This window comes from Lichenostomus cassidix, chromosome 3 (genome assembly GCF_008360975.1).
Source record: "Lichenostomus cassidix isolate B80296 chromosome 3, HeHo_3.0, whole genome shotgun sequence".
NCBI lineage: Eukaryota > Metazoa > Chordata > Aves > Passeriformes > Meliphagidae > Lichenostomus > Lichenostomus cassidix.
This window is the reverse complement of record NC_139483.1, coordinates 21,439,880-21,456,415: the sequence shown is the minus strand read 5'-3', so window position 1 is coordinate 21,456,415 and position 16,536 is coordinate 21,439,880. Positions and strand designations below refer to the sequence as shown.

The window sequence follows — 16,536 nt, the reverse complement described above, 5'->3', positions numbered from 1 at the left end:
CTGATCACATTCATACCACACACGGTTTTATTTCACTCAAAATCTTTGTCTTTTTAGTTGGTGTTGATCTAAGATGTTACAACTGATCGCAGTCTACAGAAACAAGCGGGAAAAAAATCAGTTGTTAAACATGTCTGACTCTTGGAGATAATTCAAATGGAAAAAAAATCCAGGTCATTGGCCTTTTTAAATAGACCCCCGGCAATATTTACTCCTCCATAAATAGCACAGTCACATGAAATAAAACTGTGTTCAGTAAAGCCTGCAAAACAAAAGAACAATTTACAGACTGAAAGGCAAACTGTGGCTCATGTGCTCGCTGGGGAGGATTAAGTGAGCTTGCCGCACGGTCTGTGCTTCGTGATCGCGGTGTCAGATCCGCTGCAAGGAGAGCACGCCAGGTCACCGAAGGTGCTCCATCCTGCAGCAAGCGCAGGGAAACGCCGCGATCCCGCTCCGGACGGTGACTTGGGAGGGAAAGCTCCTGCTGTAGTGTCACGTTTCACTGGGGCAGGAACAAGCTCCGCTGCCTTTACCCTCGTGACTCAGAGCACATCTGCATAAGGAAAAATCACGGGCATTGCTGCGCTGCTTTGATTCAACCGCTACGGCTCTGCTGCTGTAGGAAGGGCAGCACATTTCCCCGAGGTAGACAAGTCCTAACATGGAGGCACAGCATTCTGAAACACCAGTAAGACCATTTAGTGCATCTGCTTGCAGAAATAGATACTTTTGGACGCCACAGACAAAAGGACAAATGACTAAATTACTATAAACATTATTTACATTCCCCTAAAGCTCATGTCAATCTCTTCTGTGTGCTTATCCACACTTATGACTCTATTTCAAACCTTACTTTTTAAATTTTTCCTCAAAGATCCAGCTCTGGAAATCATGTTATTACATAAAAGCCACAGCTGTCTCTTTCAAGTCTCTTTTGCAGCTCTGAAAACAGTTGAAAATGTGAAACAACTGCACACAAAAACTTTGTAACCCATACAACAATCAGTAGTATCCACAAGGGCATGTGACTTCATTTCATTCATTAATGAGGGAGTGGAAGGATTGATTTTAATTAAATCAATATTTAGGACTCTTCCTTCCTAGTAGCACTCATTCTGGTTTTGCAAAATGAGGTTAAACAATGCTGCTGAAAAGGTATTTTTGGGATCTGAGCCTGGTTTGAGGGCAGATTTGCAGGCAATGGGTGCCAGCCCAGTCACCAGTGGGCCGTGGAGAACTGGCTGCTTGGCTGACTTGGCTCTTTGTTTCCAGTTGCTAAATCACAGCAGAGACACATGAAAATGTAAAAATACTTTTCTGCTATTATTCTCTGAGGATAATGGAACTACAAGGGAATAGAATTACAAGTCTAGATGCAGACCAAATTCCTCACAGAAAGTATTTTACACTATCTAAGTGCTTGGAAACCCTGATATAACAAAGCCTTTCCACCTTGGATTTAGGGAGAGAACACTATCCTCTTCTTTTTTCTTCACTGCAGCCTATATATATCCAGTTTGCAACTCTTGGCCACATTTTGTACTTTTCTGGCTGCCACACTCATTAAGTTTCCAAGAGCAGCTGATTCTTAGCAGCCAGTAATTCTTGTTAGCCTGCTGAGAAGCTGACAGACTAAACCTTGCTGTTTGTTTGTTTAATTCCCTTCACTGAGCATTAGGAATTATTTCTGAAAGAACGCAGGCTTCCAGGTGTTCTTTTTTACATGCAAACATTTCATGACAGAAGCAGTTCCCTTTTATTTCCTAAATGCTGTGTTGAACAATCTTTATAGAAGACTGTAAAGATGAAGATAGTGCTCATGGGCATTTACAGAGGTCTGACTTGCCACAGACAAAAGCATTTAGAAAGTGGTAGTGGAAAGGTTACCGTGTTTTTTGTTGTTGGCAGTGGCAGTTGCTGAGTTTGGTGTCATTTTTGCTTTTCAGAGTATGCAGGTACCATTTGTTCCATTTAAAAATATGATGAATCCACTTCTGCAGAAGATCTTTACTCATTTTATATTTATAAAATGCTAGCGAATCTTCATCACAGAGAACAGATTAATAAATACACATATGCTCATGTTCTGTGGATTCTTGCTAAGGAAATGTCATTATGGCAAAGATGCTAACTGACTTTGAAAGCTTAGCTGTAAACCTATATCCCTTAGGGATGCTTTGTATCTTACTGAGCCAGAAAGATTGCTGTTGAATTCTCAGACAGCACTGTTTACACCCAAAATGACAGTTCAAGACACAAGCAGAATTAAGGACTTAAATTGGGATATATTTTCATTGGACTATCAGTTACAATAATCAGTGTATGTGTGTCTGTGCATACAAAATTCTTAAAATACATTTTTTATTTGCAACACAATCATACTGGATTGTCTGACAGAAGATTCAATTTAAAGGTTTTTAAAATAACACATAAATCAGAGCTAGTTTTCACAATCCATTGCCTGCACATAACCATATACATAGATTTAGCTTGAAAGACTGTAATGACATATTCATAGGTATGCTGAAGGAAATCAAACTCAGGACCCTTACAAAGAAGATCTTGCCAACTAATCTCTGAATTCCAATCCCTGAATTTCAAGTTCTGTTCTGGGAGGAAGGTGACAGATGGCCCTGAGATAACTAATGCTGTATTATTTAAGGATTTATCAAGCAGAAGACTTGGGAACACTTATGCTAGACAGCAACTACCCAACACAGACTACAGAGCATGTAAACATACAATTTAACCTGAACCAGGTGAATATCTCACTTAGTTTTACTGGGGCATTAGTCCAGAAAGCATTTTAAGCTAGGACTGGGCACCTCTCCTAAGCAGACAGGCTGAGTGAGCTGGAGTTGTTCAGCCTGGAAAAGAGAAGAGTCCAGGGAGACATTAGAGCACTTCCTGAATCTAAAGGGGATCTACAAGACAGCTGGAGAGGGATTTATTAGAAGGGCATGTAGTGACAGGACAAGTGACAGTGTCTTTAAACTGAAAAAGGGTAGATTTAAATCACATATTAGGAGGAAGTTCAACACTATGAGGGTGGTCAGGCACTGGAACAGGCTGTTCCAGAGGAGCTGTGGATGCCTTATCCCTGGAAGAGTTCAAGGCCAGCTTGGATGGGGCTTTAGGCAGCCTGCTCTAGTGGGAAGTGTTCCTGCTCATGGCAAGGGGTTTGGAAGGAGATGATCTTTAAGGTCCCTTCCAACCTAGGACATTCTGTGGTTCCATGAAATACCCTGGAAAACTCCTGGAGTGGTAGTAAATATAAGTACAGTTGCAGTCAACAGGGCTCTTCTCTACGAACTTTCATTTTGAGAAGGAAATAAAATTAAGTTTCCTCCACAAACCTTCCTGGCTGAGAGTTCACCCACTTAGGACATCCTCTTTACTAAAATATTCCTCCCACTGTCTCTGAGAAGAGCTAGATTTCTGGCAGCTTGGCCTCCAAGCATCTGTATAGAAGAATGGGAAAGCAGAGCTATGGTTAACTCCTCATCTGCTGGCAGCCAGGCAGCTCCCTGTAGCAAAAACCCAGCAGCAACCTGGTACTTGAAGCATCATGCTTGCAAGCCAACTTGGCCAGGATTCTGCAAGCTAATGATGCGTCACGTTCTTGTTCACCTTTCCAAAGGTTTTTTTTTCCTGGGTAAAAACATGCTGAGAAGGTGCAGGGAATAATCCTCTGTGACTAAATGAAAAGAACTGTAATGTGACGTTCAGTGAAATCTGCTCCAGAATGTTGCTTCTCCGTTCTGAATAATGATCATGAATGATAATGAGCCTTCTTCCAAGTTAGAGACATGTGAGAGGTTTTGCAGAATTGAGGCTTCAGTGCATATTGAGGGCCCCGATCTAGGAGTGGGAATAACTTGGCATAAAATTACTGTTCCCAACATTCTCTGTGGACATCATGGACTTCGATGAATTGAATCTGGAGGCAGCAGTTTACAATCTGGCATGGTCCCTGCGTGCTTTTAAACACACTCGGAAAACCAGGGGCTCCAGAAGCTGACTCAGAGCAGCTCCAACAGCTGTGTAGGAAGCAGTATGTGCAGAAAGCGGGGAAGAGCAATCTCCAGCCTTCTGAAACACAGTTATTTCACACTGCCACTCACAGCTCTTACTTTCATTTTTCAACTCAAAATACCCCAGTCCCACAGGCCTGTATGTTCCAATGATTTCATACATCCATGTAATTCCCCTGACTTCAAGTGTAACTTAATGCAAACGTTACCATTTCAGTTTGAGAAAGTGTAGCTGGTCTCTAGAGATGCTGCTCATTCTCATTTGAAACAGAAGAGTTATATTTAAAAGGCAAAAGAAAACTCAATGGCTAAAAATACTTCCCATTTATTTGAGAGAATAAAAGTTTCATTTTGTGTAGCTGACTCAGATTTCATCAGTGTTTCTCTTACAAATGATACATGAAGATACAGTCTGAAAATATATTTCAGTGCAGTCAATATGAAAATCCCATCATTGCAAGACTACACCTATTATGTATGGAGGTGTTTGTGTCATGGATTTCAACTGACAACAGATTTTTAAAGCACAGTTTCAAACACCATTTCTAAGCCTAAGCAACCTTGAAGAAAATATTTTAAACCTCAGAAAAACATTTTTACATTCCCTAGAATTTGCATAAGGCTTTCTTAATAAACTGTGATGAAACTCTAAGGTAGACTCTTTTACACTGGGAACTGGCAGGAAGGCTTGAGTTGCCAATAAACAGTACACAGGACATGCTGGGCAGTGTCAGTTTCTAAAAATGGGTGCAGAAGAAAATGACAGCTGTTGGAGGGCAGGCAGGAAGAGAGGAACACACCGATACAGGGGCTTGGCCCCAGTGATCTCTCAGTAGGAGCTGTGGTCCTTGAAGTGAGAATTAACCAGGTAAGGAATGCAAGGATCTCTCTTGCTGCAATGAATACAGGAGCTGGCAGTTTAAGGACAAGTGTCTAAAGACTGCTGTGTTGTCTGTAAAATGGATTTTGCAATATATTTTTAAAAAATTAAATAAAAAAGTCTACAAAATTACAAGAAATACAACAGTATACAACACTGGTACTTTGTAATTTCTGGGTATGTTGTATCCTGAATTTAATGTGAAGTGTACAGAAAAAAATTCTCACAGGTAGCTCAGCAGACAGGAGTTACAGAATATTCTGAGTTGGAAAGGAACCACAAGGACCATCGAGTCCAACTCTTAAGTGAATGGCCCACACTCCCTCTCTCTACCAAAGATTATTTCACCAAAAGCAAAAAAGATGGGAAGTGCACAAGTTAGCGACTGTTGACAAAGGAAAACAGTCACAGAAGAAAACAGAGAGAACAGTCTCTACAGAACAGTCTTCCAGAGTCTTAGCCTTTTATGCTCACATAAAGCCATAATCATTTGGCATTTGATTTATGGTTTATACGCATAAAGAATAAAGTCCAACTCGTGAAGCCATTTTACAAACCTTTATGGTTACCTGACTGTATTTATGCCCTACCACAGCTACTGTGCAGCTCGAGTGTGCGCTTAAAATACTACAAATACTTATTTGCTGAATTGGTGTCTAAAACTACACAGCAAAAAGAAATGTGCTGATGTGCACAAAACTTAGATCTACGTGAATGGCTACACGGCAAGGATTCCCACGTGTCCGCAGCTCCAGCCGGGGGCAGGGCTGGATATGGAAACGGGACGCTGCAAGTCACACTTCAGTGCAGCCCCGCAGTGCACACACAGCCACGGCTTTGGCGTGCTGCGGCTGCCACAATCCTCGTTTCCCACGGCCGCACAGCCCGCAGCGAGCAGCAGGATCAGCTGCTCCATGCACATCCACTCCTGCAAGCCCAGCACGTGCTCGCTCCAGGCAGTGCTGTGCCTCCAGCCCGCACCGCCCGCCTGCGGCTCGCTGGGGAAACACCGCGGCAGGGCTCGTCGGCAAACAACGGGGTCCACGCGGAGATGTCAGAAGGACATGAAGTGTTGAGGTGTCGGGAGGGTGGGCAAAAAACAAACAAACAAAAAAGGTCAGGGGCACTTCGAAGATGGCACGGAGCGCATCCGCGCGCTGCCGCGACTCCAGGCGCGCTCGGCTCCCGGTGAAACACCTTTTGGACGGTGTCCCCGTGCGAAGCATCCCCGTTCGGCTCCGCAGGGCGAGGATCACGGCAGGACCCGCCGCGCCGCTGCGCCGCGCCGCTCCCCGTGCGCCGCGGGATTGGCCGGAGCGCGCCCCGCCCCTTCCCCTTCCCTCCGCGGGAAACCCCGCCCGCCCCGCCTCTCCGCCTGCCGATTGGAGGGGCTGGCTGTCAATCATCTGGTCCCTTGCGCGCGGCCCGACTCCCGCGTTCTCCCCGGGCGGAGCGGGGGGATGTTCCGCGGTCCTCTCGCTCCATTGGCTGTTCGGAGCCGTCAATCATCCGGCACCGCCAACGGTGGGCGCTGCTTCCGCCCCAGCTCCGCCCCCTTCCCCCCTCCCTCCACTCAACTCCGCTCGCTCCGCCAAGTTGCACGGCAGCTGCCCGGCGGCTCGGGGTTCTGGCGGCTCCGGGTTCTGGCGGCGGCACTCGCAGCGGCCCCCGGCGGAGCGCGACGGGACGGGATGACGGCGGAGGCGCGGGGAGCGCCCGGCGGCGGCTGAAGACGGACAAGGGGCGTGTGGAAGCGAGCGGCTGAAGCCCAGGGGCTAGTCCGGCCGATGACAGCGGGCTCCGCTGAAGGGGACGCGGAGCGAACGAGGCGGGAGCGGGGCAGCAGCGCCGCCGAGCCTGTCCCGTGGCGCGCCGCGCCGCGCCTGCCCTGAGGAGAGCGGGACCCCGGGAGGGAAAGTTTGGCACTCGCCCGCCCCCGCCCCGCCGGGCAAAGTTGTCTTTGGGTTTGTTTGTTTGTCTTCCCTTTCCTCCTCCTCCTCCCCCCTTCCGCTCCCCCGCCGGCTCCGCGCGGGGAGGAAACGGCGAGGGAAGCAGGAACTGAGGAGCGACCCGGGAGCCTCCCCAGCGCCCGGCAGAGCCCGCTCCGCTCCTCTCCTCGGCGGTGTGCTGCGTGAGGGCAGCTAGGACTTCGTTTTTGGCGGTGGTTTTTTTGTTGTTGGGTTTTTTGTTTTTTGTTTTTTTTTCCACCCCCTTCTTTTTTGCCCGCCCGCTTCTCCCTCCGGTACAATATATGCTCGTGGAGAGCCGCCCCGCCGCCCAGCCATGTCGGCGGCCATCTCTGCCGCGGAGAAGGTGGATGGCTTCACACGGAAATCGGTGCGCAAGGCGCAGAGGCAGAAGCGCTCGCAGGGCTCCTCGCAGTTCCGCAGCCAGGGCAGCCCGGTGGAGCTCTCGCCGCTGCCCCAGCTCAAAGGTACGGCCTGCCCTCTCGCCTTCCCCTCCGGCTGCAGGTGCCGCTGCCCACGCCGCCTGCCCTGGCTTGGCCCCTGCCCCGCACCCTCTGCCCTTTAGCCGTGTCCTCCCCTGCCCCCGGTGCTTTCCAGGTAGGGACCCCGCGGCAGGAATTGCTGCTCTGCTCGCACGAACCAGCGCCGAGCCGCACGGCTTGGCTCTCGCTCGCTGTCCCGGGCGCTGACCCCGCTAACTCGCCACCCCCCTTCTCTGCCTGCTTCGCGTGGTGTTTCTAAGGTCTTTCTGAGGAAAAGGTAGACGACCAGTTGAGTTCAGGAGTGCAGGGAATTGAGCTCTAAAACCTGGGAGCAAGCGGTGGCTCCTCCCACGGGGGATTTTGCGAAGAGGAACTCTGCCCGTGGCACAACATCCTGAGTTACCGGAGGGAGTTGCGTTCGGCTCACCGGTGCCTTTGGACGGCCTTTGAACGACGTTTTGCTGCTCTTCACGAGTTGCCTCGGAGACTTTTCCCTGCATAGTGCTGTATGGAAACACTCTCAAGTGAATGAGAACTCTGGATGCTGGCATTGCTGGAGTGAAAATAGACAGTGAAGGTTTTTATCCACTGTGCTGCAGCTACAGTCTGGGAAGGATCAGTTCATTAGGTCACAGAAATGAAGCGAAGTTCATGACAACCTTCTACATCTTTGAAGATCAGAATAAATTTCTTTGTATTTTAAAAATTGTAAAAAGTTTTTGTTGGGCCAAGAACACAAACTTGTTATTAAAGTATTTGTCACGGAGCTGCAAAATAAGGGAGAGTGATTACCTTAACGTGACCTAGCATGTTAATTTTGCTTCCACTGGCTTTAAAGTCTTAAGGCTTTTGAAGCTGCATCATATGATGGTGGAAAAAAACCCCTGACTTGAAGCAAATATCCAAAATCTGAATAAGATATAGCAAACTTTAAAATATTCCTCGTTATTAAGGTTTTTTTTTTTCAATATGATTTTTATGGCATTTGCAATTGTGTCTATAGTATTTCAAGACAGTCACTTTTTCCTGCTTTTTGAGTGGCAGATGTACATGAATCATAAATCTGGCTCTTAGCAGAAGTGTTATTGACTAGAAATAAGCTTAGGCAGGGGAGTAGCAAGGGGAGGGTTGTTTGTTTGGTTATAGCATGTTTGTTGCAGTGGTTTTGGGTGTTAGTTTTAACAACAGCAGGGGTGTTCTTGCTGCTTGTTTTGGGCTTTCCTTTCTCTGTGAAGTTGTCTCCTGCCTTGGTGCACTAGTTTGATTTGAGGGATTTATAACCTGGATAACTAGTTTGAAATCAAGGTTCAGTTTCTGCTGTTACTTTGCTGTTTAAACGATATGTTTTCCTCAGAGATGAATTTTAGAAAACCACACTCGACCTGGTAAAGGCCTTTGGGAAATATTGCACATAGGTGGCAGACTTCAGAAAGTTTGAGTCGTGGTCCAGCAAACAGTTAAACATACGTGTGTTATGCAGGGAGTAATTCCAGCTTAAATCAGCAAAATGTCCAAGTTTACATTCTTTGCTGAGCTGGGACTTTAATATTAGATTTTTAACTCTGTATTATTAAGTCTTGTAGTTACGTGAGCATCATTTTACAGCTTTTTACTTACTTATAACACAGAGAAATTTTGCCTGGCATCAGCAGCTCAGATGTTTGGAAATTTGAAGCCATAAGCCAGCAGAGGAATTTCTTCAGTTATCCACAGTTTTATTTCAGTTTTAGTCGCCTTATTGCCCTAAGTTCTTAAAGGAAAATCCCATCAGTCTTCATGCTTCTGATTCAGATGTAAAGTCTTGCCTTGGAGACCTGCTTCAGAACACAAATTGTGGGCAAAATATACTTTTATGAGCTGTAGTGTCCCAAGTAGCCAGTTAGCAGAAAGTCAAGCAGCACTCCTTTGCTTGCTTTTCTCCCATAGGTTTGTGATGTTAAATTTGTCCTGAACGTAGCTATGGAAAAAGGATGGTTTCTTTTCATCTGTTGATGCTCCCACTGTCCTTTTTCTTCTTAAACCTTCCTACCCCTGAAACCAAAAAAGGTTCTAGAAAGAGTCTGCTCTCTCTGTAAGTGGATCATTTTATAAAACTAATTGTTCTAATTGCACAAGTCTTGGGAAGATGAAGCTTTGCTTTATCCTTTAAAGTTGACATGGAAATCAGTAATAGTTTTGATGCTGCCAGTGTAGATGCTGCCTAGTGTAGTATCATCTACAGAGTCATGAGCCAGAATTCCCAGGGAGGGGCTGAAAAAGGAAAGTACAGTCATTATACTAATGCCTACGGGTGCTCAGCATGCTCTTATGTAATTAGAATAAGTTTTTGCTTTTACAGACGTCTTCAAATAAATGGTTAAACCTGAGGTATTTCAAACCTGTATTGGCAGAAAAGTGGAGGTTTTTAGATGAAGAAGCAGTTTGGTATTATGTTGCTGTAAAATATTTCATTTTGTTTATAGGTGTTGTCTTGTTTCATTGCTTTTAAGGGAAAATATTCTAAAGTAAGTATAAACAGTGTTCTGAAACTTCCCAGTAGGTTTGTCAGACTGGCCTAAAACACTTGCATCTATTTTACTGGAGGGAGAGATGTTCCAGAAGAGAAATAGAAATTACCCATAGCTTCAGAAACTACCTTATTGGGTAGAGTGTTGTGGAATTTTTCCTTTTCTCTAGAGGCTGTTTTGTTTGCCACTGAAATTGCCAACTCAGACTGTGAGACACACTTTTAGACTTGTATTGTTTCAAAGCTTTTAGACAGATAATCTTAAAAGTACATATTTCTGCAGTTAATTGTACTGCTGCTCTGAATTACCAAAATTCTGTAGTTTGGCTGTGTGTTTCTTCTCCTGGCAGTGATAGATCACATCTCTTATTGCTGTGTAGCCATCCCAAATAGTACCCCAGCAGCAGGAACTCTTCCCTTCAGAGGTGTTGTTGGAGGAGTGAGATTGAGGGGAGGGATGCTAAGAATATGTGTTGTCATTAACATTGAGCTTATTTTTGTGTGTGATGATATCTGTCCTGTTTAGATGAAAGCTCAGCAAAACCTGACTGATGTAGGCTACTCCAAATAAATTAGTAATTTGTTCTTCAGTTAATTTAGCAGATTTCCTAAAGTGTGTGTTACTCAGGAGAGTGTCCATTTTACTGTATTATTTAAATACTGAGTAAGAAATACTGAGGACACAGTGATTATATCTAAAAGAAAAAAAAAGATTGATTAATCTCCTTCCAATGTTATTGTTGTTGTCTTAAGAAGTGATAATTTTGTCCCAATAGGAAATTGTTTTACGCAACTACAATAGAACATGGCAGTTACCTTCATTTTTGAAAAATACACAGCTTGATCTTGAACCTGGTCTGACTCTCTCCAGTAGATGTATGCATGCTTGTCTCTGTCATTTTTGGTTGAAGAAGCATGTAGAAATACCGGTGGGAAGTGGTGAAAAGAAAACACAACTTGTTGCTTTTATTTAGTATAGTTAATATGGTCTGTCAGGTTGTAAAGCAAATGGATATTTTTTTCTGTGTACCAAACATGTCAGCTGCAGCTGGAAAGAATAAACATTTCCTGATGCCTCTCACCCTCTCAGCAGAAGAACTGGAAAGTGGTCCAGAAATCTTTCAGCCATGGACTAGAAATAGTTACAGTGATCTCTGTGGGGATGAGAGTTACAGAGGTGGAGTGTACTGGAATAAGACATTTTTAAGAAGGCATCCCAGTGTGTAGTGTCAGCATTCAGACACAGGGTTTAAAATAGGTGCCAACTCTGGTATTTCCTTTACTTAAACCCTTGAGATAGAGCTTGGGTCTGACTGAAAACCAGTTGCTGTGTTCAAGCTAAGCTTTTGTGGAAGTGTTACAGGGAGGCCTAATAACCTTACCTATAGGTAAAATTTCGATGTTATTAAATCTGAGGATCAGTTCAAACCTCAAACTTTGACTGGTTTTGGGTCACATAGTGTATGCTTCAGAGTAACATAAATAAGTGGAATTAAAAACAGCTGAGAGGAATTTTCTTGTCATATTAAGTTGCCTTTGCTCCCCAAGGGAAAATGTGCTTCAAAGTTTTAGAATGGTTTACTTTTACGACGGCCTTAATAAATATTTGTAAGTGAAAGGACAGTTTTCTCTTTCAGATTTGCACTTGTTTTTTTGTATCCCTCATCATTCATTGTTATTTCCTCTTCTGTAGTCCCCCATCCTCCACCTTTCATATTCAACACCCCTTGCAACTGTGATCACCTTGTATGAGTTTTTCCTTAAAAGTGAGAATCTTTACTTCAGATGACGAATGAGGATGTTCTGTGAGGAGTTTGTTTAACTCTTATTATAATGTCAGCAGGGTTCACTATGAAGTAGTCAAAACTTCCCTTTTAGTGAAGTTGCAATCTGAAGAAATAAACAACCTATAATAGATGAAAAAGCTGTAGTAGTTCCATGAAAAATGAGCTGTTTGAATTTTTTTCTATATTAAGGAACTTGTTCCTAGTTTATGGAGCGGAACATTTTAGTCTTTAATTCTTAACAAATTGACCTTTTTTATCCGTAGACTTGAATTTTTGGTCTTAGAATATACTTCCATCAAGAGCAACTCCTAAATATAGAGCCTATTGACAGTCTTCACATGAACTTTTCTATTTAAATCTTTCACATCTTCTGTGTGCCAGCTTAGTATCAGATTTCTTTTTCCATATTCATTGCTTTCTGGTTTAGTCAGATAGTAGTTTTGCAGGTGCTGAATTTTATGGTAGCTGCTGTAGGAAGTACAGATGGAATGTCATTGCTGCAGGCTATCTGATCAGAAGATGATTACTTCAGTCTATAGATTTGGGGGCTTTTTTAACATCTATCTATCTTAAAATCATTCAGTGCTTTCGAAAAGGTGTCATACCAGCAGTTCTGGACAGATCAATATTTCTTTTAAGCACCAAGGGGTTATGTGTTGTGTTCTGATGAAAAAAAGACACTTCATTGAGAAGACCATAAAATTTAGCTTCTATACCATTGTTGTCCTGTCTGCTGTTTTAATCTAGCAGGTTAAAATTATGGTTTCACAGCAATATGTGCATTTGGGAGGTTGGAGCTGGAGCTGAATTAGATTAATAGGTAGTAAATAACACCTGTTTTAGAGGACTCCCTTAGCAAAATTCTCTACTAGAAACTGGATGGTGACAGCTTCTTTTTAATGTCTGAATCACTGATTGTATCAGACAATTACAGAACTAGTTTCTCTCAGGTTTTGCTGACTTTGTGGCCAGTGAATAATGTTGTCTACAAGAGGCCTATTTCATGGTATATTTCTGACTTAAAAGGAGAACTCATCACAGTTAAGGTTGCCTTCAGTTTTCTTTCACGAGACCTTATTCTCAGCTGCTTACAACATTGCTGAGCTGTTTGGACTGAAGTTTTCCATGCCAAGTATGGACAGTTTTATTTACAACTGTTCCTCAGGCTAATTTTCTTAGTTTCAGCAAAACCAATTCAAACTACTTTGAAGACTAGAAGAAAAAGAAATTGTATAGTGTCAATATTAAAAAAAAAAAAAAAAGCTGTATTGAGGTTTAATGGTTGCTGTACTTTGGAGCTTAGCACATGGTTCTTAATGCAAATGAGTGTCATTTGGTCCAAATTCTTGTTTGGTCCAATTGGAGTTGCAGCTCAGCAGGAAGGTGGATGAGTTGGTATTTCCTAAGCTGTTGTGTACAGATCCTTTAGGATCTGCTGTGCTGTTCCCATCTGCCATGCTGGGTGAGGCTGCTCCATGTGGCTTTCCATGGGTTTCTTGTCTGTAGTACTGCTAGGACAGCAGCCGAGTGTGTGGAAAACTTGTCATTCTCTACAAGCAAGAGCCTAGGAGTACTCCCAGGGGGAGGGATGGTATGGAACTGGTGAGCTGATGGAGAAGCTTAACTGGGAAGAGAGGACAGAAGCTAGCACTTCTCCAGTGGCTGCAGGGAGCTCAGTGTTTGGAGTGTCAATGCTCCTATTGGCTGTGAAACTTTCTGGAAATGTTTCTTACCATAGTCTGTTCTAATTTCTTCATAACTTTTCATTGCAGCCAATGGTTTTGAGCTTGCCATGATCTTCCTGAGGCTTCACAGGCATAGGGGTTTTGTTCCATATGTGACATGAGGAATTGATTGCAGATGAGTTGCTTCACCAAATGAGATGTTTTTTCTTGAGAACTTGAAATTGAGGAGAGCATATCTGTACATTTGGGGATGGGAGTGGGAAGTGAAGCCAGGAAAGGCTGGTAAAATGCAAATGCAGGATACTAAGCCTCAGTATTTTAAGGGTATGAGGGCTATGGAAACAAACAGCAGTCTGATCAGGATTCAGCAGACCTGTATCCTGCTAAAATAGTAGCATGTATTGCTGCAATAGATATGGTGAAAAGACTATAGATTAAAAAATAAAAATTGTGCTGTTACATGTATTTTCCCAATAGTAAAAGTCAATGCATCTCATTCTCATCTTAAGCTTCTTCTCTTTGCCATTGTTTCTTCTCACCTTACCAAGCGAAGCTTTGGTGAAATGGATGGGTTTTGTCAGCTTTGTTGATATGATAGGGTTCAGAAGAGAAATACAAATTTTGCTGTGGAGTTGGGAGGTCAGGGTAGGAGTAACAGCAAAAATTATATTTGTGCATGTATACTGAAGAACAATGCTGCAAAAGGAAGATGTTATATCTCTAATAAGTCATTTTTTGAAACACTGAGAATTTAAGACAGTAAAGATACTCCCTACCATAAGAGAGAAGCTTTCCATATGTTATACAAGTTTCAAATTGCTGATTAGAAGTTTATATCTGAGACCATCACACGCTTGGAGAGTTGACAAGCTGTGGGTAACAAGACAGTGAAAGCAGCACAGTAGATTTTCTCAGAACTGAAAGAAGAGGAGGGTTGAGCAAGTTTAGAGGAGGACAGTATAGTGTGGGGCTGGAAGACTGATGTGAAGAAGAGCAGGAATAAAAAGTCACAGCAGTGTGTCTAAATATGAAGGGGGAAACAGCTTTATTTCTGCTATACTTGTATTAGAGGATTAGCAGAGTGCATCACTGCATAAACAAGTGAATATTTAGAAGTGATTTAATAGGTTGCTTTGTTTTTGTAAATGCTTGGTCCTTCAAAATACAAATGCACAGTTTTTATTTTATTAATTTTGTCCCAAGTAAAATTATATGGGAGAATATAGGGAAAAATTGTCTTCTTAAAAAAAGAGTTCTAATTTAGTGTAATTGTGTAAAACGTTTTGAAAGTGTACCATATTTTCCATTAAAAATTCTGTGCTTAAAATATGGCATACATGTAAAACTGAAGTTTTGTTTAGCAGCAAAAATTTTGATTCCACATGTATGTAAAGCAACAAATGAGAACTGAACTTATGTTTTGAATTATGTATGGGAGATAAACTTGTGCATTTCAGCATAGTTGGATTCTGTAGGAAAAGAGTTATTGTTTTGAGAAGAAAAGTTAAGATGTGAATATCAGAACCCTCTTGAGAGACATGGGCTTGGTCCCACAGTAAAGTCAGGAAGGACATCGTTTGGTAATACATATTTGTTCATTTTCCCTTAAGAGTAGGAAGCAGGATCAAAAGAAACCGAATACATCAAAATGATGTAAATTGAATTTAAAAATAGCCAAGAGATTTTGCCAAATGGGAGAGCACTTCAAGTGCGGGATCTGTCATTACCGTACACTTCATGTTTACAATTTTTGGTAGAAAGAGCGTAACTGTTAGAGTATGGTTAAAATTGGTGAAAAAATTGTCTCAACCTTTTACTTATGAGGCTAAATGCCTACTTCACTTAAATTAAACAAAGAGGTCCTGCAAGTGCTTGATACTTGTCTGCTCAGGATGATCCGTTCTCATTCAGGATGGTGGGAGTTAGGTCACTGAATGCAGCACAACCAGGATTTCACCTGTGTTCCCTTTGTTAATTTAATCATAGTTCTTGCTACTGTAACATAATTATAAAGTATCTCCTTATATTATTTGTCTGAGAAGACTTTGAAAAGTAAGAAACACTGGTTTAGCTAATTTGTAAAGTATATATTTATCTAAGGAGTTAATCCAGTACTTGTAACTTCCACACAGATTTACACAGGAATTCAGGGGAAGAGGTGGGTTTTCCTTGTCTTTTGAAAAGTTAGATTGACTGCTTCCTCTGGCACACATTTCTTGTTAAATTACTCCTCTATGCATCTTCTTCACATTTAAAACAGCTAAGTGCTAAATTAACTGCGAAATGAGTTTTTGTACTTCTGTGAAATAATGTTTGACAGCTACCCCTTGGTTACAAATTAAGGGTGTTTTTATATTGCACTTAGTGCTAATACTGCCATGTGAAAATAACATGGGTGTTTCTTCAGTTTCTGGGAAAATAAATAAATTTTATTTGTAATGTTGGCTTGCATGTTCTCCTGTGATGTCAAACTGGAGCAACTTCATCTTACTCAAAATTAATTTTATACTTTGAATAAGTTGAAGAAAGGATGGAGGAAGAATACAAGTTGATAGATTTTTAATCTGTTAATAATATCACACACCAGATCCACTTATGGCATACTTCATAATTATCACTCAGTAATTGTAAACTACTGTAATGTCAGTCAGACAAGAGTTTTGCAGTTGACTTAAGGTAAAGGAAACTTACTCCGATTGTAAATACAGTTGCTGTCCTTTTAGTCTTACAAGGTGCAAATCAATTGCTTTTGGTCAAGCGAAGTGTTCAGGTTCTTATGAATTGAAAATGTTTTTAATGCAGTCCTGGATAATGACTATTAAGCTGAAATTTTTACTGAGCCTTGTGGCACACAACTTTGTCATCTGCTTTTTGGCTGTCTGCATGCCCTGGTAAAATTTGTGCAGAGCACTGCAGCTGTTGAGGGGCAAGATAGGGAGCAGAATTGCTCAGATTATTCTTTTAATTCTTAGCAGAGCAGATGTGAAATGCTTCCTTGAGTCCGCCTTGTCACATCCTCAAGGGGTTTATTGCATCTTCAAAACTATTTGTGAAAATCCAAAATTTTGTTGAACTGTTACCCTTGGAGAAATAGTATTTCTTTAAGGACAAGTGCTTCCATTTGTGGAAAAATGTAAATAAGTTCATATTTTGGGAACAGGGAGCATCGTAGCAGTTATCCCTTCTGATCTT

At 42.5% G+C, this 16,536-nt stretch overlaps 1 protein-coding gene across 1 annotated transcript in view; it reads left to right on the top strand.

The window, feature by feature from the left end:
• Positions 1 to 6,491: 6,491 nt before the first annotated feature.
• Positions 6,492 to 16,536, top strand: part of PPP2R5A (protein phosphatase 2 regulatory subunit B'alpha) — a 41,864-nt gene continuing 31,819 nt past the window's right edge. Inside the window, exon 1 of the mRNA XM_085054859.1 lies at positions 6,492 to 7,351. Within this exon, the coding sequence (XP_084910985.1) occupies positions 7,201 to 7,351 (151 nt within the window). The 5' untranslated portion in view covers positions 6,492 to 7,200. The remainder of the gene's footprint in view (positions 7,352 to 16,536) is intronic.